The 16,596-nt window shown below is 40.4% G+C and overlaps 1 protein-coding gene across 1 annotated transcript; it reads right to left on the reverse strand.

The window, feature by feature from the left end:
* Positions 1–3,387: 3,387 nt before the first annotated feature.
* Positions 3,388–15,564, reverse strand: DAW1 (dynein assembly factor with WDR repeat domains 1; the record flags this gene model as incomplete). The annotated part of the gene is made up of 12 exons (XM_009866448.1): positions 3,388–3,422; positions 3,801–3,963; positions 4,754–4,830; positions 5,875–5,989; positions 6,382–6,484; positions 8,161–8,267; positions 8,634–8,741; positions 9,165–9,264; positions 10,817–10,939; positions 11,646–11,704; positions 14,977–15,121; positions 15,492–15,564. Coding segments are annotated over 12 exons (1,208 nt in total), but the record flags the coding sequence as incomplete, so codon positions are not given.
* Positions 15,565–16,596: the final 1,032 nt, after the last annotated feature.

The raw sequence follows: 16,596 nt of genomic DNA on the forward strand, positions 1-16,596 counted from the left end.
CCACAAAGAAATTCTCACAAAATGCCACTTTTAAAACAGGAGTGGCTATGAGTATCATCCTCCTCCTCTTTTCAGAGGAGGATCTGAATCTCAAGAGGAACAAAAAGCTTACAGCAAGAGCCCAAGTACACATCGTGTGCTTACATGGAAATTCTCGTCCTTCTCTTGTAAAGTATTTGTCTTTTTCCTGAGGAAGTTACACGATAGAAGTTAAGGGCTTCTTTCCCAGAAAAACAAACTTGTCTGTTCACAGAGGTATATGCTGGAAGGAGTCAGAGGTCCAAAGGACAAAAACAATGCAGCAAGTATGATTTCTCCCGTGGCAGCCCTTCCTGCAGCACGCTGCACGAGTCTCCCGAGGGAACCCTTTTCAATAAGGTTGTGGTGATTCATGTTTGCCAGCGTTCGGGATAATGTTGAAAGCCACAACCCAACCCAGCCACCCAGCAATTAAAGGAGCCACTTGGAGAGCGTCAGGTATGCAGGAGCCAAATGTTTTTGCACGATTAAAAAGGCACCAGACAGTAGAGCTAGAGCACACACAGAAGCTATTTTGGCTGCAGGGACTGAAGCGGAATTAGAGAAAGCTGCTACCAGAGGCACAGAACAGTTTGGGGATGACACATGTACGCAATGCACTCCTAACTCACCTCTTTGTAATGTGTAATAATCTACATATGGGTAAACCAAGGTGCAGAGAGCCTGACATCAAATAATTCGTACTCAAAGTTCTTAGGAGGCGCCAAGGTAACACCACTTCCAGCAATGCTGTGAGTCACACCAGATGCGAAACTATCTCACATTTGAGCAGGAGACCTGGGTAACTTAGCCTGAAAAGCAATTCCACTCACTCAGAGAATCTAAGGAGAGTCAGAAATAGAGCCCAGATGGCCTCCCAGCCCATTGCTCAGTCTGTGAAACCTCAACTTGCTGATTTGCATAAAAATAGGACAAGAGCTCAAAGCCAAAAGCTACTACAGATGTTCGAGATTCACTGAAGAATCACTAGTATATTTTAAGACAAAGAAGCATAAAGGAAAAGGCACCAGAAAACAATCCTACCTGAAAGATTAAGAAAAAAAAAATCTACTTCCTAATCTCAGTCCAAATAATTTATTTTGTGGTGGTTTCACAGCAAGTCAAATACCAGTAATTCTGGAGTAACACAGAGCTGCATCACCCTTCCCACCCCTCTCCATTTCGAATTACTGAGATAAACTTCTGGTATCACAAACCTTTGCACAAGACAACATGAAACACCACGAGCATTGCAGTAACAATGATACCAGACACACTGCCTCCTGAAAAAGAGATTTTAACCGATCTGCAGCACACAGTTCTCCTACAACACTTGAAACAACCAGGGTATTTGCCAAGGGAGAACAGGCACTTCTGGTTTTGCATTTACACACAAGGATGCTGGCGAGCATTAGAGATAGTCAGAACAGTTTAGCATTAGTAACTTCCAATGCGATTTAACAACACCTTGAAGCCAAGTCCATAACCACCAGAGACACACCAAATAAACAAAGTACCTTCATCCTCCATTGCACGCTCCCCTTCTTCCTTTCTCCTCTCAGCCCACACAGGTGCCTCACTCAGTCCGACCAGAGCAAAGAGTGCTCTGGACCCCTCTCCCGAGGCTGCAGGAAGGAGCCAGCAGGAAGGAGCCAGCAGGAAGGAGCCAGCAGCTCTGCTGCTCCTCCTTGCTCCCCCAGGAGCAGTTGGACCCCAGGATCTCTGCGGGGCTGAGCCCACCTTGGGACTGTTTGCCACTGCTGGCCAGAGCCTGGGCCACAGCTCATCACATCGGGGCAAATAATTTGCAGGATTTCCTCATCCACTTCTCAGTCATAAGGTCAAACGAACCTCACAGGTGATAATTGCTGGGCTGATAATTGCTGGCTCCACTACAGGCTGCCTTGTTAACCACTCAGGTACCAGCAGGAGGGCACAGGAACGCCCCCAGGTCAGGATGGCTAACAGGTGTCACAGGGATGGGAGGAGGAGGAGGATTGCCCCCACATTGCTTCAGGAGGGAATTAAGTGAGCAGAACCAAGATAAGCCAGTCATTGGCTCCATTTACACTGAATTTTTGTTAATCGCACCCCTAAGACAAAACGTCCCTTTCCAATTTTAGCCCCAAGACCAACCAAGGGCAATTGTGATGGTGCTGAGTCATAGGTGGACTTGATGACCTCAGAGGTCTTTTCCAGCCTCAACCATTCTGTGATTCTGTGACACATTGGAACTGCTACTGTATAGATATCCTCTGTCCTGTCATTATGGCATGCTCGCTTCTCAGCGTTACCCTGCCAGCACCTGACCCTGCGCAAGAGTGTAATAAACGTGGCATCTCATCTCACTGTGTGGACTGGACTTTGCACACCGGGTGAAGAATCCATTTTTGGGACAACAGTGATGCTTGCCTTCAAATCTTTTGGTGTGTAGAGCTTACTCATGCTGGCCATAACCCTTGGGCCAGGATTCAGAGTTGGAGTCACCACCCATAGTATTTTCTTCTACATCAGGAGAATAAGGAGTGGGAGGAATGGAAGGAGATGTGGGCAGGTGTGAAAGGGATGTTGCGTGGCATGCATGCAACAGTAAATAGCAGTGCAGTTCACAAATGGTTGCTGGTTTTCTCCAGAAATACCAAGTGGGACACTGGATATTGCAAGTAGAGAAACTGGTATTTTACCGCAATACTTTATCACTTGACAAAAAAAAATTAATACAGGAATACTCAGAGGAAGTGCACAACAACACCTCTTTCACACCTGAGAGTATTATAATGCTGTAATTTTTTTAATTAGAAGAGTTGCAAGTTAAAACACAAAACACACAAATAACACAAAGAAATGGAGCCATCCGACTGGATCCATTCACATTAATCGTGATATCTCTCAGGTGACTGAGATAACAGAGCCAGACTTTTCCTGGAGGTACCCAGTGAAGAGGCAACATGCACGAATTGAAATACAAGAAAATGTTCCATTTAAACGTAAGCAGAAATATGCTAACTTTTTTTTGCCATGAGAGTGACCAGACACTGAGCAGGTTGCCCAGTGGAACTGTGGAGTCTGTCGCTGGAGATATCCGAACCATGCCAGTCGAGGGCAGCCCGCTTGGCTGACGGGGTTTTGAGCAGGGGTGTTGCACTAGGCAATCTCCAGAGGTACTTTCCAACTTCTACTGTCCTGTGATTCCATATCTACCAGACATCTGCAAAGCCAAACCTATCAAAACCTAGGTAATTCTTCTACTTCAGCAAAGCCGAAGGTAAACAAGGGGGTGAAAGAAAACAGATCTGCAAGACTTGAGTTAATTGACTATGAAGCTCAGGGAACAGGCACATATCAAACTGGGTCTTGGCTTCTCTTCAGTCAGCGCCATATTCTGCAGGTGTTATCCTTGCTCCCTGGTAATAAACACACGTTGTGAAGCAATCGTGTAGCGGTATTGCACCATCCATCCATTTTTGTTAACGCCTACATCAACAATCTACTCAGAATGCCAAGGAGACAGAGAAGCAGCAAGAGGCAGCAGGACCTACAGCAATATTTTTAGCTGAGATCATCCTGCATCCCATAATTTGGTAGTTCAGTCAAAAGATTGAAGCAATCACAAATATCTCTTCTAGCTTTTCCTGACTATATTGTAAGTCACTGCTGGTACCTGCATTGGGGATACAGCCCCAGGAAACTTCTCAGACTCTTTTTTTTTGTAAACATACCAAGATTTCAAATGTCTCTCAAAAAAAAGAGAAAAAATAATTAAAATGGAATATAGTAGTTACCTGTAATGATTATATCACCTTTGTAATTGAAAGCACAGGAGAATATCTCCTCAGCATGACCCTCTAATATCTGAAGGCAGTGTCCAGTGGCAGCATCCCAGAGTCGAGCAGTTTTATCAGAGCTGGCTGTTAGTATACGATTGCCTTTAGGGCTGAAACATATCTTTAAAAAAATATAGAAAAGAGTTCTATTGCTTAGCAAGTCAGTATGCCTAGGAAAGGAAGCATATCTCATGATTAAAAGATGAAACCCACAACTCCTGCATTCAGCTTTCCAGCTAAAATGAAGGATAGTATTCCACTAGTCACCCCAGCAGATCTGGTAGAAACCTAGAATAAGGGCAATGGTAAAAGTCCCAGGAGCAATAGCCTTAAGATGTCATAAAGAAACTAAAAAACTTGTACTTATTCTGTCAGGGAACCTGAGGACTCCAAGGGCGTAATAACACAAGCACAGCATGGGAACATGTGGACAGCAGCCCCCTTTCTGCTCCCCTGTTCTCCACCAAGCGATGGCAGAACCCTAAGCTGTACACTGTTCATAAAAAGGGAAGAGGTGAGGAAACACAATCATTTCAATGTTAACAGAGCCAGATATCTACCCCTGGGAGGGCTGGACTTCTTAAGTAGCTTGATAACTACCACGATTCTAGGGAATTAAATGCTAAACAACCCAGCACTAGGGAGAGATGGCCCTTCTGGAGCCTACTGGGGCAGCACACCCCGTGCTGTCCTAGCTCAGAAGTGGAGAGCTGGAAACAATCACTGGCTGGCAGCTTTGAGTTGAAAGGAATGTTCTTTTAGTAAAGGCAACTTCTTATCCAGACTTCTCAATCTTAATTATTAATGATTTTATCACTGCGCTCTTTAACGCTACGCCTGTGTCATGGAACAACTGGCTGGTTGGATGCCACATGTAATCCAATAAGCAAAGGTGCAAATCACAAACTTACCTTTGAAATTTCACCTCCGTGCCCTTCTAGCTTTGCAATGCACTGTTTTGTTTCTGCATTATAGACTCTTGCTGATCCTGTTGCAGTAGATGAGGAGCCATGTGATTGCCACGATTAAGCACACATTTCAAGAAGAATATTTTAATAAGGGCGGAAGGACCTCATCCTCAGGTTTGATTTCAGAACCAGAAGACAATCTTAACACAGTTTGCCCCAAGGATAAAGTATGTCAAAAAGGATCTGTAATCTGGTTGGAAAAGGTTGACCTCTGTTCTGGTTTGAGCTGGTTTCTTCTGCAAAACTTCTAAAATGTGGACACAAATGTCCAAACAGAACACGGAGTACCGAGGTCTGTAATTTCAGAACATGTGTACAACATATTCAGAAAGCTTTCACTGTATTTCAGATATTTATTCTATTTAATAAGCTGTTAATTATATTTAATAAGGTATCGATTACATTTTGGGAAAGTGTTTACATTGTCTTCTATCTTAGTTTAACAGCTACAGCAAATCAGACCCAAACAGTGACCCACATCCAGCCTGGTATCCTGTTTCCGAAAACGCAAAGCAAAACACCTAAGTATATAAAAATAATATGGTATTCTCATTATGTGCTATAACCTAGCACTGTGTAGGTGAATACAAAAAAGTATTTACTGTGATTCCTTAAAAAAAATAGCTAGCATGCAAAACTGCTGCACACAAATAACTGCTGCTTTCACTGGCTCTTTATTGTGTATTCTCTTGCTGCGCACTATTAAAATTCCACGTACCTTTTTCATTTAAGCCTAAATTTGAGCCACCCAAATCAAACTTCACTCAAAGGCTGCTTGCTTAAGCATTTAAAATGCATTGCCAGCCACAATGAACTATTTCCCTGCAAGTTTGAAGTTAAAGGGGAAAGGCATGTTGAGTTGATTAAAATGTGAAAAATGAGAAAATTTTCTCTGAGGAAAACTTAAGTTCGATGCCAAACTCTGTAACGCAACAAACATTGCGTGATCCATAGCTTCAAGACAAGATACTCTTCCTTCATCAAGCTAAATCCAAAGCAAAACCAAAGGAAAAGGCCAAAGTTGTTTTGTGCTCCTACTGTGCAGCCTCTGTCCCTTCGCTTACCGTCGGCGGAGGCGGTAGCGATGCGCTGGCCCACATAATCGAAGCAGACATCCAATATCTCATCACTGTGACCTGTTAAAGTTGCTATCTGTGTCCCAGTCACGGCATTCCACAGCTGTGTAGATAAAGGGTCATTTTTTTTTGCTTATTTTGACTAATTTACTTGGTAGATATCTAGTTGATCCATAAAGCCACATGTATAGGCCTTTGCTGATGTCTGACAATGTATTAACATGAAACCGGGGTACAAATCAATAGAGGCATGGTTTAGTAGGCTTGATTTAGTCCTATATATTTTTTATTTCAGTGTACTGATTAAATGAGCCTTAAAATAGCCATTGTGATTTAACTGGACTTCACTGAAATGACTAAGTTTAGAAGTTTTGCATTTACTTGTAAATTCTTTAATCAATTACGTGTACAAGTTCAAAATAAGGCTCTTCCATTTCCAAACCCACATTTTTCTATATCCCACAGCTGTATTCGGTACATGCTCAGCTGTCTTACCATCGCTGTTCTGTCCATTGATCCACTGACAATGAGAGAACAGTCCCAGTTGAACTGTGCACTGCTGATCTCTCCTCGGTGACCTACTAAAGTATGTAACATTCTACAAAGAAGAGATTTTACATTTTTAGTGTGTTTTTTGATATACGCATATAAATGATAAGTACGTTTCAAAAACAGTGTAGTTAAGGAGTCAAGTCTTCACCATTTTATCCCTCAAAGAAATTAAATGCAGTGGTACAGCTCATTTAGGATTCTGGTACTACATCAATTCCGTTTCTTATCTTTGAGGCAGTAAGGAATAAAACGGAGAAGTCCTCCCTTCTCTTTCAGAAATATTTTAGTGACTGTATTTCCGATGAAACGTGATGACTTTTCCAGTGCCAGAGACAGACTTCTTGTATGCATCTACCTACCAAGCACCCGCCGAAAGTTTTTCCACATTGCTCTCCCATTATACTACTTCAGCAAACTGTAAACAGTACATCTGTGAAACTCCACACAACCTAAACCTTTTACAAAACCCACTGAAGATCAAATGAACCCTAATCAGCTACTTAGTGTGAGCACGTTCCCAAGTAGCAGGCAAACGACAGCCAAACTGAAATATGACTTCTAATCCTCATTAATCCTAAACCTCCTGCCACACACGACTGGCAATACTAGTTCCATTAAATTCTGCAGTTTGAGCTCAGAGAGGCTACAATTAACCATTATTGCTTCCGATGAATTAATGGCCTAGAAAGAAACGAACCCTGAGAAAGATTAATTTGTAGAGATATTTTAAAGGATTAGTAAATTAGGTTATTATCCCAATGCTAATATCACTGTATCATTAATAGAAAGCTGCTTTAACTAATGGATAGACTAACAACTAGAAAAACAAGCAAATGAGTTTAAGTGACTGAAATGTTTTTATTCATTGCATAAGACATATACGGCTAACTAAATTAATATATATGCTAAATGAACAGCAAAACAAATCTGAGCAATTGAATTTTCTATTTGTTTATGACAACAAAAACTTGCTTATATTCATGTCATTTTATAGAATTGCTTCTTTTACTTTCTAAGGATGTGTGGCCTGCGCTGTCATAACCGTGCAGACCTTTTTACAGTAAAAACAAAAACAAACAGAAAAAAACATGCAAAACTTCTTAATTGTGTGAACAGGTTATTTGGCCTTCAAGACTGCTGTTATTGTAGTACTCAATATCCAAAATGCCTAGTCAAAATCAGTTTTAATTTAAAAGCTTTAATTTCCAAATTTTGAAAATGTAGTCCACATTTCAGTACCCAATCAATAAGCAGAATAAATAGCACCATGCAGAATGTCTCACAGAAACCACCATCAGACACGCAATTAGAAAGAACCCAGAAAATGGGCTTGTTAAGTGCCATAAGAATTTTCCTTTAAAATTATTTTAATTTTTTTTAAAATTAGCTTCAGTCATTATAATACTTCTTTAGCCTTCAGTTTCCAGTGAAGTTTAATATAGATGCTCTAATATTTGCACTATAATTGCAAATAAGAAGAAACTGTTTCTCTCTCAGCATCCTCGTGCCCAGCAGACGTGACAAAAAACATACACAAAAGCATTTCCTGAGCATCATTCCTTTTCAGAACAACGGGAACAGAAGTAACAAATTATTAGATGAAGCAACACATAGTCTAAACAAAGCAAAAACTCAAGGTCTGAGATTTGTAGCTTAGCACCATCTCCTTCATCTGTCATTACAACACACGATGTAAAATGATCTTTGTTAGTGCTTTAGTACCTGCCAGTGCCAACATCCCACACTGCTACTGTGTGGTCGAAGGAGCCAGTGATAATCCTATCTCCAGTGGTGTTGAAAGACAAGGCAACAATTTCTCCCGAGTGCCCCTGAGAGAATTTTAAAAAAGCACTATGAGAATGCAAATTACGAGAATGCAAGTTCTCAGAGTCACTTTATGATAATGCAGAGGAGGTCATAATTTATAGTACAGCAACATGTTTCAGGGAGCAATGGAAGGTATTACAATCTATAGCCGTAATGTCACTGAAATGAGAAAATCTGTCCTTTCGTAAGTAGGGCTTCTTACAAAACACCGTAGTTTTACCGCTCTGGTTTATAACTGCAGCCACTGTGGGACTACCTGGTACAAGAAACTGCAAGTCTGGAAAGTGTTCTAACAGTTACACTGGTATTTATCTCAAATAGAAAACTAAGAAAGGAAGCCTTTAACAACATCAGGAGGGCAAACATACACTTAAAGTGACCATCTCTTCTCCTTTCTCTATATCCCATAATTTGGCAGTGCCATCCATGCTTCCAGTCGCCACCAACGTGCTCTGAGGATTAAATGATAAACATACCTGTAGCAAGAAACATCATATGGAAAAAATGAGAAAGGGGAGTATTCATATGCATTTTTCTGAAAAACCTTGGGTCAGGATTAGTGTTTTTAAACTAGGCAAAACCACCACAGAATCATAAAATCACAGGGTGGCTTGGGTCAGAAGGGACCTTTAAACATCATCTCATTTCAACTGCCTGCCACGGGCAGGGACAACTCCCACTGGGCCAGGTTGCTCAAAGCCCCATCCAACCTGGCCTGGAACCCTTAGGAACTGTCAGACTATCTTCTCCTGCAGTGCAGAAATGTTCACAGTGTCTGAACGTGTCAAGAGGTGCAGCACAACAGCTGCTCCTTCCAGCATCAGCCCACATGGGACTTGGAACCCACAGCCGTCAACGATGGTGTGAGGGGACATAAAGAGCTGTCCATCAGTACTCACTATTTCTGCACTGTGTCCTCTGAAAGTATGGTAACATTTTCCTGTTTCCGTGCTCCACAGTTTGCAGGTTTTGTCGAAAGATCCAGTGGCAATCTTGTCACTAAATGGAAAAAAATGTTGCCATTTTTATTTAGAAAAAAACCTCTGGCTTGTAAGACAGCAGAACTCACAGCAGCAATAGTCAGCGGTCGGGGCTTGCATGCCTTCTGGTGCGTTCCGCTGCCCTGCAAGATCCCAGAGTAGGATTTCACACGCAGAAGTTACATGAAGGGAAAGGATTAGTGTCATAGTTGGCTGCTCACAGAGCCGCTGTGCCTACCTATCCGCACAGAAGTGTTCCTCGTTACTGACTAACCCCTGTTAGTGACAAAGTTACCTGCGGTACTTCCAGACGTGTTTAGAAGTTATATCATTTCATCAGCGTCTGTTTACAGACAGTCATGGACTCTTTCTACAAGCAGTTTACCCAAATTTCAGAGGCTGAACTCCACTCTCACTGAAGTCAGTGGATGTGCTGTGACTAACCGCAGTTAGAGTAAGGCTGAAGTGAGGTACCCGGGAATCGTAGCAAGGGACTCTTTACTGAAACCTAAAGACTAGCAGGAAAAATCCTATTCACTTTATACTGAACTTTGAATTTAAAAGTATCTCATCAGGTTTTCGCTCACTGTATATTGCTTCTCCACTTTTATGTTACAGTTCAGTTATTGATCTTCACACTGATTTTTGTCTTACATTGGTTTCTTCAAAGTAGGTAAAAGCTTTTTTGAAGGAAGGAATAATATCAGAATATAAGACATCGAGGCAGCAGAATCTAGGTGAGGTGAAGTCTTTTCATTTAGAAGAAAATGATGCTCCAAATAGCATAAGAACAAGTCTTTAACACTTCTTTCCTGATGTTAACTATGTGTAGCTTAACCAATAAATAGGACACTTGACAGTGAAAGATGTAATGTGACTCAATATAAAAATAGGAACTAATTTCTCTCACTTTGCAGAGAAACAAAATGCTTTACTTACATAGGACAGCTTTCTCAGGAAGCAGCTGACCATGGAAAATCAGTAGCTAACATGTACTTCCCTTTGCCTAGCACATGACAACCCTAACCTCGGGCAAACCATTATTGCAGAAAACAAAATATGAACAGCTTCATATTTGACATTAATGTAGCGGCACCCTGTGGGATTTATAAAAATTATTCAGCAGCTGTGACTCTTCTAAGTCATGTTCTAAATAAAAATAGCTGTGTAATACCAAGTGGAGAAATTCACTTTTTTATGAGAGAAATGTTCTTTCTCTTTAACTGAAGCAGCATAAGCTGTGGCACTTCTACCTCACCTGGAGGCAGTAAAGAATGATTAACATCCAGAACATGTAGGGATTACTGAAATAAAGCTGTGTTTCAATATATTACACTAATTAATATGTGTATTTTTTCAAGTCACAGAATACCTAGTGAAATTCCTGCTCTGAATTTCTAAATTTCATTTTAAAAAATTATAGCAGGAAACATGCTTGAGTGAACTTTACAAATTCAGAATTTGAACACTTTCAGTTTGAGTTTGTCTTATGTTAAAGTTTGAGAAACAGTTCTGTATTTGCAAAAATAACATGATCAGCAGTTATGATGTATCTCAGAAAATCTAGTTACCCATAGGGATTATTGAAAGCTATTGCATAGACGACGTTTCTGTGTCCCTCCAGCACGTGCAGCTCCTCTCCTGACATAGTATCCCATACTTTGCAGGTTCTGTCATAGCTTCCAGTGATAAAGCTAAAGTAAAGAGAAATTAACTTCTGAATTCAATGAAAATTTTACTGGTCCCGGTGCACAGTCAAATGAGTCATTTCCACATATTTCAGTTAGCACTGTCTCAAACCCTAAATCTCTGCTTTCTTTCAAAAATACAGATTAATGACCATAGAGGTTCCTTTTTTATTTGTTTTAAATATTATTCATTTAAAAAGACCTTGTTTCTAATATCTAATGTATTGAAATACATTAAATATTAGAAACAAGATTTTTGCTTTTTTTTTTCTTAGTTGAAACTAGAAAGCAAGCTGCTGCTTTCGGGACAGTAAAGAAGAAGTTATTAGGCATATGCCCACAGCGAAATCAATTAACACTAAGTTCCGCTACAGCAAAAGTCCCAAATGGATTTATGTCAAAGACTCATTTTGCTTTTAGTAACATTCACTTTATTTCCATAAAGGTTCTTCTTTATGAAATATGGTAATTGTCAAGAATCTATCACCCTGGAAGAAAAAAATTACAGTTGAATCCCACCTGCTACTTCTTTGCATCTCCCTTTGGTTCTCCCACAGAGGCCTGAAGCCACTTACGCTTGAAGGGGCTTATAAGCAGCACAGCTGAATTCTTTTTGCAGCAAGATAAGAGCACTGAAATTCCCTTACAATTTAATTTACAAATACAAAACTCCAGTCAGTGATTACGTGTTTTGACTTTGACAACAACTTACCAGGAACCAGATTTGTTGAATGCTACATTAGTCAGTGGCAATATATGTGCTCTAAGTACCTGAAGTAGAAGCGGAGGAGGGAGAAGAAAACAACATTTGATGCAATAATACATAAAAAAACCCCACAAAACCCAATTGCTCAAAATACTCAACAGGTTAGTATTTTCTCCTCCTCCTATCAGATTAGTAGATACAGCTGTAATACATTAATCCCCAGCTAAAAATCCCCTGTGCCTCAGCAGGGCGTCACTGCAGATATTACATAGGATTGATTCCAAGTGTATGTTTTGCTTGAATTAACTGTCTTTCCCCCATGTCTGCTTTTTTTCTTCTCCATGTTCTCTGAGACCAGCAAAGTAACCCCAGCCCAGGGCCAAAAGGGAAAAAATAAATGAGTGAGGAGTGGGTGCCTGGTGAGATCAGTGATGAAAGCAATCCCAGCTAATATTAAGTGGTAGAGAGGGAACCAAGAGATCCAGCTGAAGGGAGTACATTGACTCTTTCAGGTTATGGGATGCTTTCAGCTAGACCATGATTTTGTTTTTAAAAACAGGAAGAACAGAAATAAGCTCCATCTATGTTTTATGAAGTCATGACAAAAAAAGGCATGTAGGACCATAACAAAGCTACTGACCAAGAGAAAACTCGAAGAGGGAATTTCAGATTTGATGTCGCCTGTATTGTGTAGGTTATGGAGCTCATTGTTTCTCCAACATTGCTACTAAGTTTCTTTAATCCGAAGGTAAATGTTTCACATAAATTAACTCACAGCCATAACAGTACTTGTTAAGGTTTATTAAAAGCAGGTGAAAATAGTTTCAGCTACTGACAAAATCAGCATGCCACCATACTTGGAAAATGACCCAAAAAAGATACAATCTGTTGGTGTCTGAATACGCTGGTTACTGTCTCACAGCGTTTGCATTGAACAACTTTCACCTGTTAGGAGCTGGCTTCTGCTCGAGTCTGAAGCATAATAAAAACCGTAACCTGGGAAATCCCAGCAACTGCTGGCAGTGAAGTACAGGGATGTTACAAGTCCAGCAGTGCTTCACCAGGTCTTCTGTGCGGCATAAGAATGAAGAAACATGATGTAGGAGCAGTGCCATTTAATCACTGACACGTGATTCAGCTGAGCTTCGACTTTTTGTTCTTATCTCCAGCTTTCTCAGCCGCCTGTCTCCAAACGGAAAATGAAAGGAGCTCAGAGATCTCCACTCAGAAGAGTAGGCACTGATCAAAATGGAAATAACAATGGTCAAGTGAAGGAATGTGAGACAGAGAAACAGAAAATGTGTTTTATGCTAAAAAAAGGGCAATTTCTGTTCTCTAGAGAAAGTGAGACAAGTTGTACTTCCAGCTACAGCACTGGGAATGGGCAATCAAGTGTGAAAATGACAAAATTTTTTTTTTTTTTTTAAGCAGCCACAGTATACAAATATCTGCATATGAGAATATGAGAATAGATAATTATGGAAATTTATGGAAATTTGATCCATGGCACTTTTAGGGCTCCTTGCAGTCAGCTCTGAACAACAAATATATTTAATGATTATGAAGACAAGTGAGGAAAACGAGATGGGCTTATGTTTGGTTTCAGATCATGGGACTCATTCTGCTCTTCCAAGGCTCAGTGCTGCAGTTGCTTCACTTACACAACTCTTAGCCAGCAAAACTGCTTGAGCAGTTTTACAATAGTAAAACCCTAAGGTAATATTAAAAAAACACAACTGCAAAATCTGCTACAGCAGTCCCTAAGACAAATATCTGCAAGTGACTACAGCTCCCCATTGCCATGTACCAGTTTACAACCTGAAAAATTTGTACAAAAGCTTGTTTCTCTGCTGGGTATCTAACACTGCACTGTCACCACAATTAGTAGAAATAACAACAAGATGGGCTTATACACTCGTTTGAGATCATGCTCTAGTGCAACAGGTGAAAAGATTCATTTCCAAACAATGTAAACCCATGGAATGTTTTTTCCTGAGGGGAAAAAAAAAAATCTCATTCCCACACACCTCCTGTATTTTATTAGTATCTCAGAAGCGCCTGATACTCGTGTTTTATTTACAAGCCTTAAATGGAACTGAAACATGAAACAAACTCTCTTCACACACTTCTAACTATTCTTGAGGCAAGGGAATAAGCCAGCACGGATCAGATCTCCCTGCCTCTCGTACTTCCAAAAATACAGGCTCAAAGGTGGCACTACTCCCAGCAAAGAGCAAATACGCTATTTGCGCTGAAATTTGAACAAGCACTTGACAATTTGTCAGTCTCTGTGAGGAACAATTTTAAAAGCTGTGAAAAGCAAGGCATTATCTCGATTGAGAGCACACCCTAAACCAGGACAGACACTTTTTAAATTTAAGATGCATCATTACATAGCTCTGTTTTCAAGGTTCAATACACAGGTCTGCAGAATTCACCCAGATGTGTACTCTTGGTCAGAAGAACTGAAGTCACACGTAGCAACACCCTTGGCTTCTTTTAGCCAAACAAACCAACACAAAACTCCCTTTCCTCTCGAAATTTGAGGTAACAACGTAGCCCTGACCAGCGACTTCTAACAGCTACACATTGCCATCTGCTGACACAGTAACGATACATCACTTAATTATGTCGGATCGCAACATGCAGTCTCTGGAAGTAATCTTATTTTCATTTCCACAACTAAATGCAATTAAACCTATTATCTTCTGATAGACTGAATCCTGGATCTGAAGCCCTGAAAGGTCCCTCTAATTATTGTTCTTAAAAAGCTTACTCATTTAAAAAATTTTTTAAAGTGCTGCCTGTAAGCTGAAGATCAAACTATTAATATTCAAATATAATAGAAGTGGCAGAAAGTAAGGACAATCAGTACTACTGTATGTAGCAGAATACATAAAGCCCTCATAATTTTCCCAAAATTCAGAACAAGTAGACACGGGTATGAAAACATTTTGGGCCTTTCCTAACAGCAAATTTACTTAGGGTCCATTTAGAGGGTTTGTTTAACCAGAATCACGAGTGTTGCTGGTCCACAGAGTCTTGTTTGACAAATAAGAGAATTATTTCTCTCCATCCAAAACACACCCTTATAAAACTGTGTAAACAGCGTCAAGGAACAGCTACACCTCCCAGCCTTTTGGGGAATTCCTGGCAGACACAACCAGGCAAGACTCAGTCGCTCCAAACAGTGTAGAAGCAATGGAAAAGAGCCAAGAAATTGTTCACAAAATCAAAATTTTGCACTCAGACACAACATGCAGCAGTAAAAACATACTCACAACATCACACTGAAACTTGCCAAAATGCCCACAATTATTTTAAAGATACCTCTGACCTTAAAAAGATGGAATTTGTGATCCTCTTTTTCCCCTAGCTTCTCCTGCAGTCTTTGTACTACGTGTATGACGTGTTCCTTGCATGAAGTGGTGACAAGAGGTTCTGCTTTCTGAATTTCTTCTACTAAGGCTATGACATCTGTGCTAATTAAGAGGAAAAAAACCCAAACAGTAAAAATAACAAGACCCCAAACCCACCAGATTACATTCTCGGGAAATAATAATGAATACAAACCCAACACCACTATTTACTTGCTTTATACAGGCATCTTGATAATCCTATCTGTATAAGCAAAAAGAGGCTTCACTTCTGAACAGAAAAGCATGATAATAATAACCAGCTGGAATGCAAGATTCTGTATTTAAGAGAGCAGGAGAATAATTGTTTTCTTTTCTGTGTGTTTTAGTGAACAAAGCTGGTCACAATTGTGTTTAAAACAAGCAAACAGAGCCATAGATGAGCATGCTATAAACCAGCAGAGAGTGCTGTTATCTGAAACAATATCATACTTACTCAGGCCTAAGATCAAGTAGATCTATAGATCTGGTCTTTGGCTTATCACCTTGTACATATTCCAGAATAATTCCTTTAAAGAAAAAAAAAAAGACAAACCAGTGAAAAAAAGGTCTTAATTAGATGTCTGAGATACTACAACACGCAGTGTAGACAGCAATGCTTCCACTTTTACTGCACGACTGACTTCAGCAGACCTGCTTCCAGCTCGGGGAACGAGGAGGTTTGGCCATTCTTGCTGAGAGTCAGCAGGGTGATGAACAACTCTAATGTGCTTATATGATATAAGATATTAATAATTATTGTTGTTATTATTGTTATTATTATTATTAATGAGCTATTTTCCATTCTGCAAACAACAGGCTTCCCCCCCCCCCCCCCCCCATCTTTTTGCATTATTTCATCATCTCTATTTTCAAAGAGGCTGTCCTGAAGATACTTGCTGTAGTTTGGTGTTCCAAGAACCCTGGGCAAAAAATGTTTTATTTATTTCAGAGTTCGCAAAGGCCTGTATGCAGTAACGTATAGAAAATCATAATACACTTTCCATTTCTAGGTATGCTCCAGCACCTCCGCACTTTCTACTGAGCTGAAGTATTAAAATGTTTAACCACATTGCTTCCTGTTTTGTTAAAGAGTTCTGCTGCTCCTTGCTTTACTGTGGGGAAGGATGATTTAGCTGAGTTTTTAGGTCCCGTTACACTTTACCAAGTCTGTAAGGGAAGTGTTTAATTTGAGAGAAAGACCCGTGATTGCCGTACACCTCCCAAATCACCTCCATCCTGCTTCACTTGTGAAAATTCCTGAGTTTGTGATGACCAAGATGGCTTAGCAGCACAGCTTTGCAAAACATGGATCTGCTTAGAAAATTCACAGAGAAAAAAATAAAATCAAAAATCCCAAATGTGGCGAATTGTAGCTAAACGCACATACATTTTTTTGTTTTCAGTGCCCTCGCTGGTGATTTTACAGACTCCTCACCGCAATGTAGAATTAGACCGCCTTGATTTGTGGGGGATAAGTCATTAATTACAGTCCCGGGGGCGAAGAAATTCGTTAATTGCCCGCCAGAACACCCCCCGCCCAGCCCGCCCTCACGCACAGA

Source organism: Apaloderma vittatum, unplaced genomic scaffold, assembly GCF_000703405.1.
Source record: "Apaloderma vittatum isolate BGI_N311 unplaced genomic scaffold, ASM70340v1 scaffold14590, whole genome shotgun sequence".
Lineage (NCBI taxonomy): Eukaryota > Metazoa > Chordata > Aves > Trogoniformes > Trogonidae > Apaloderma > Apaloderma vittatum.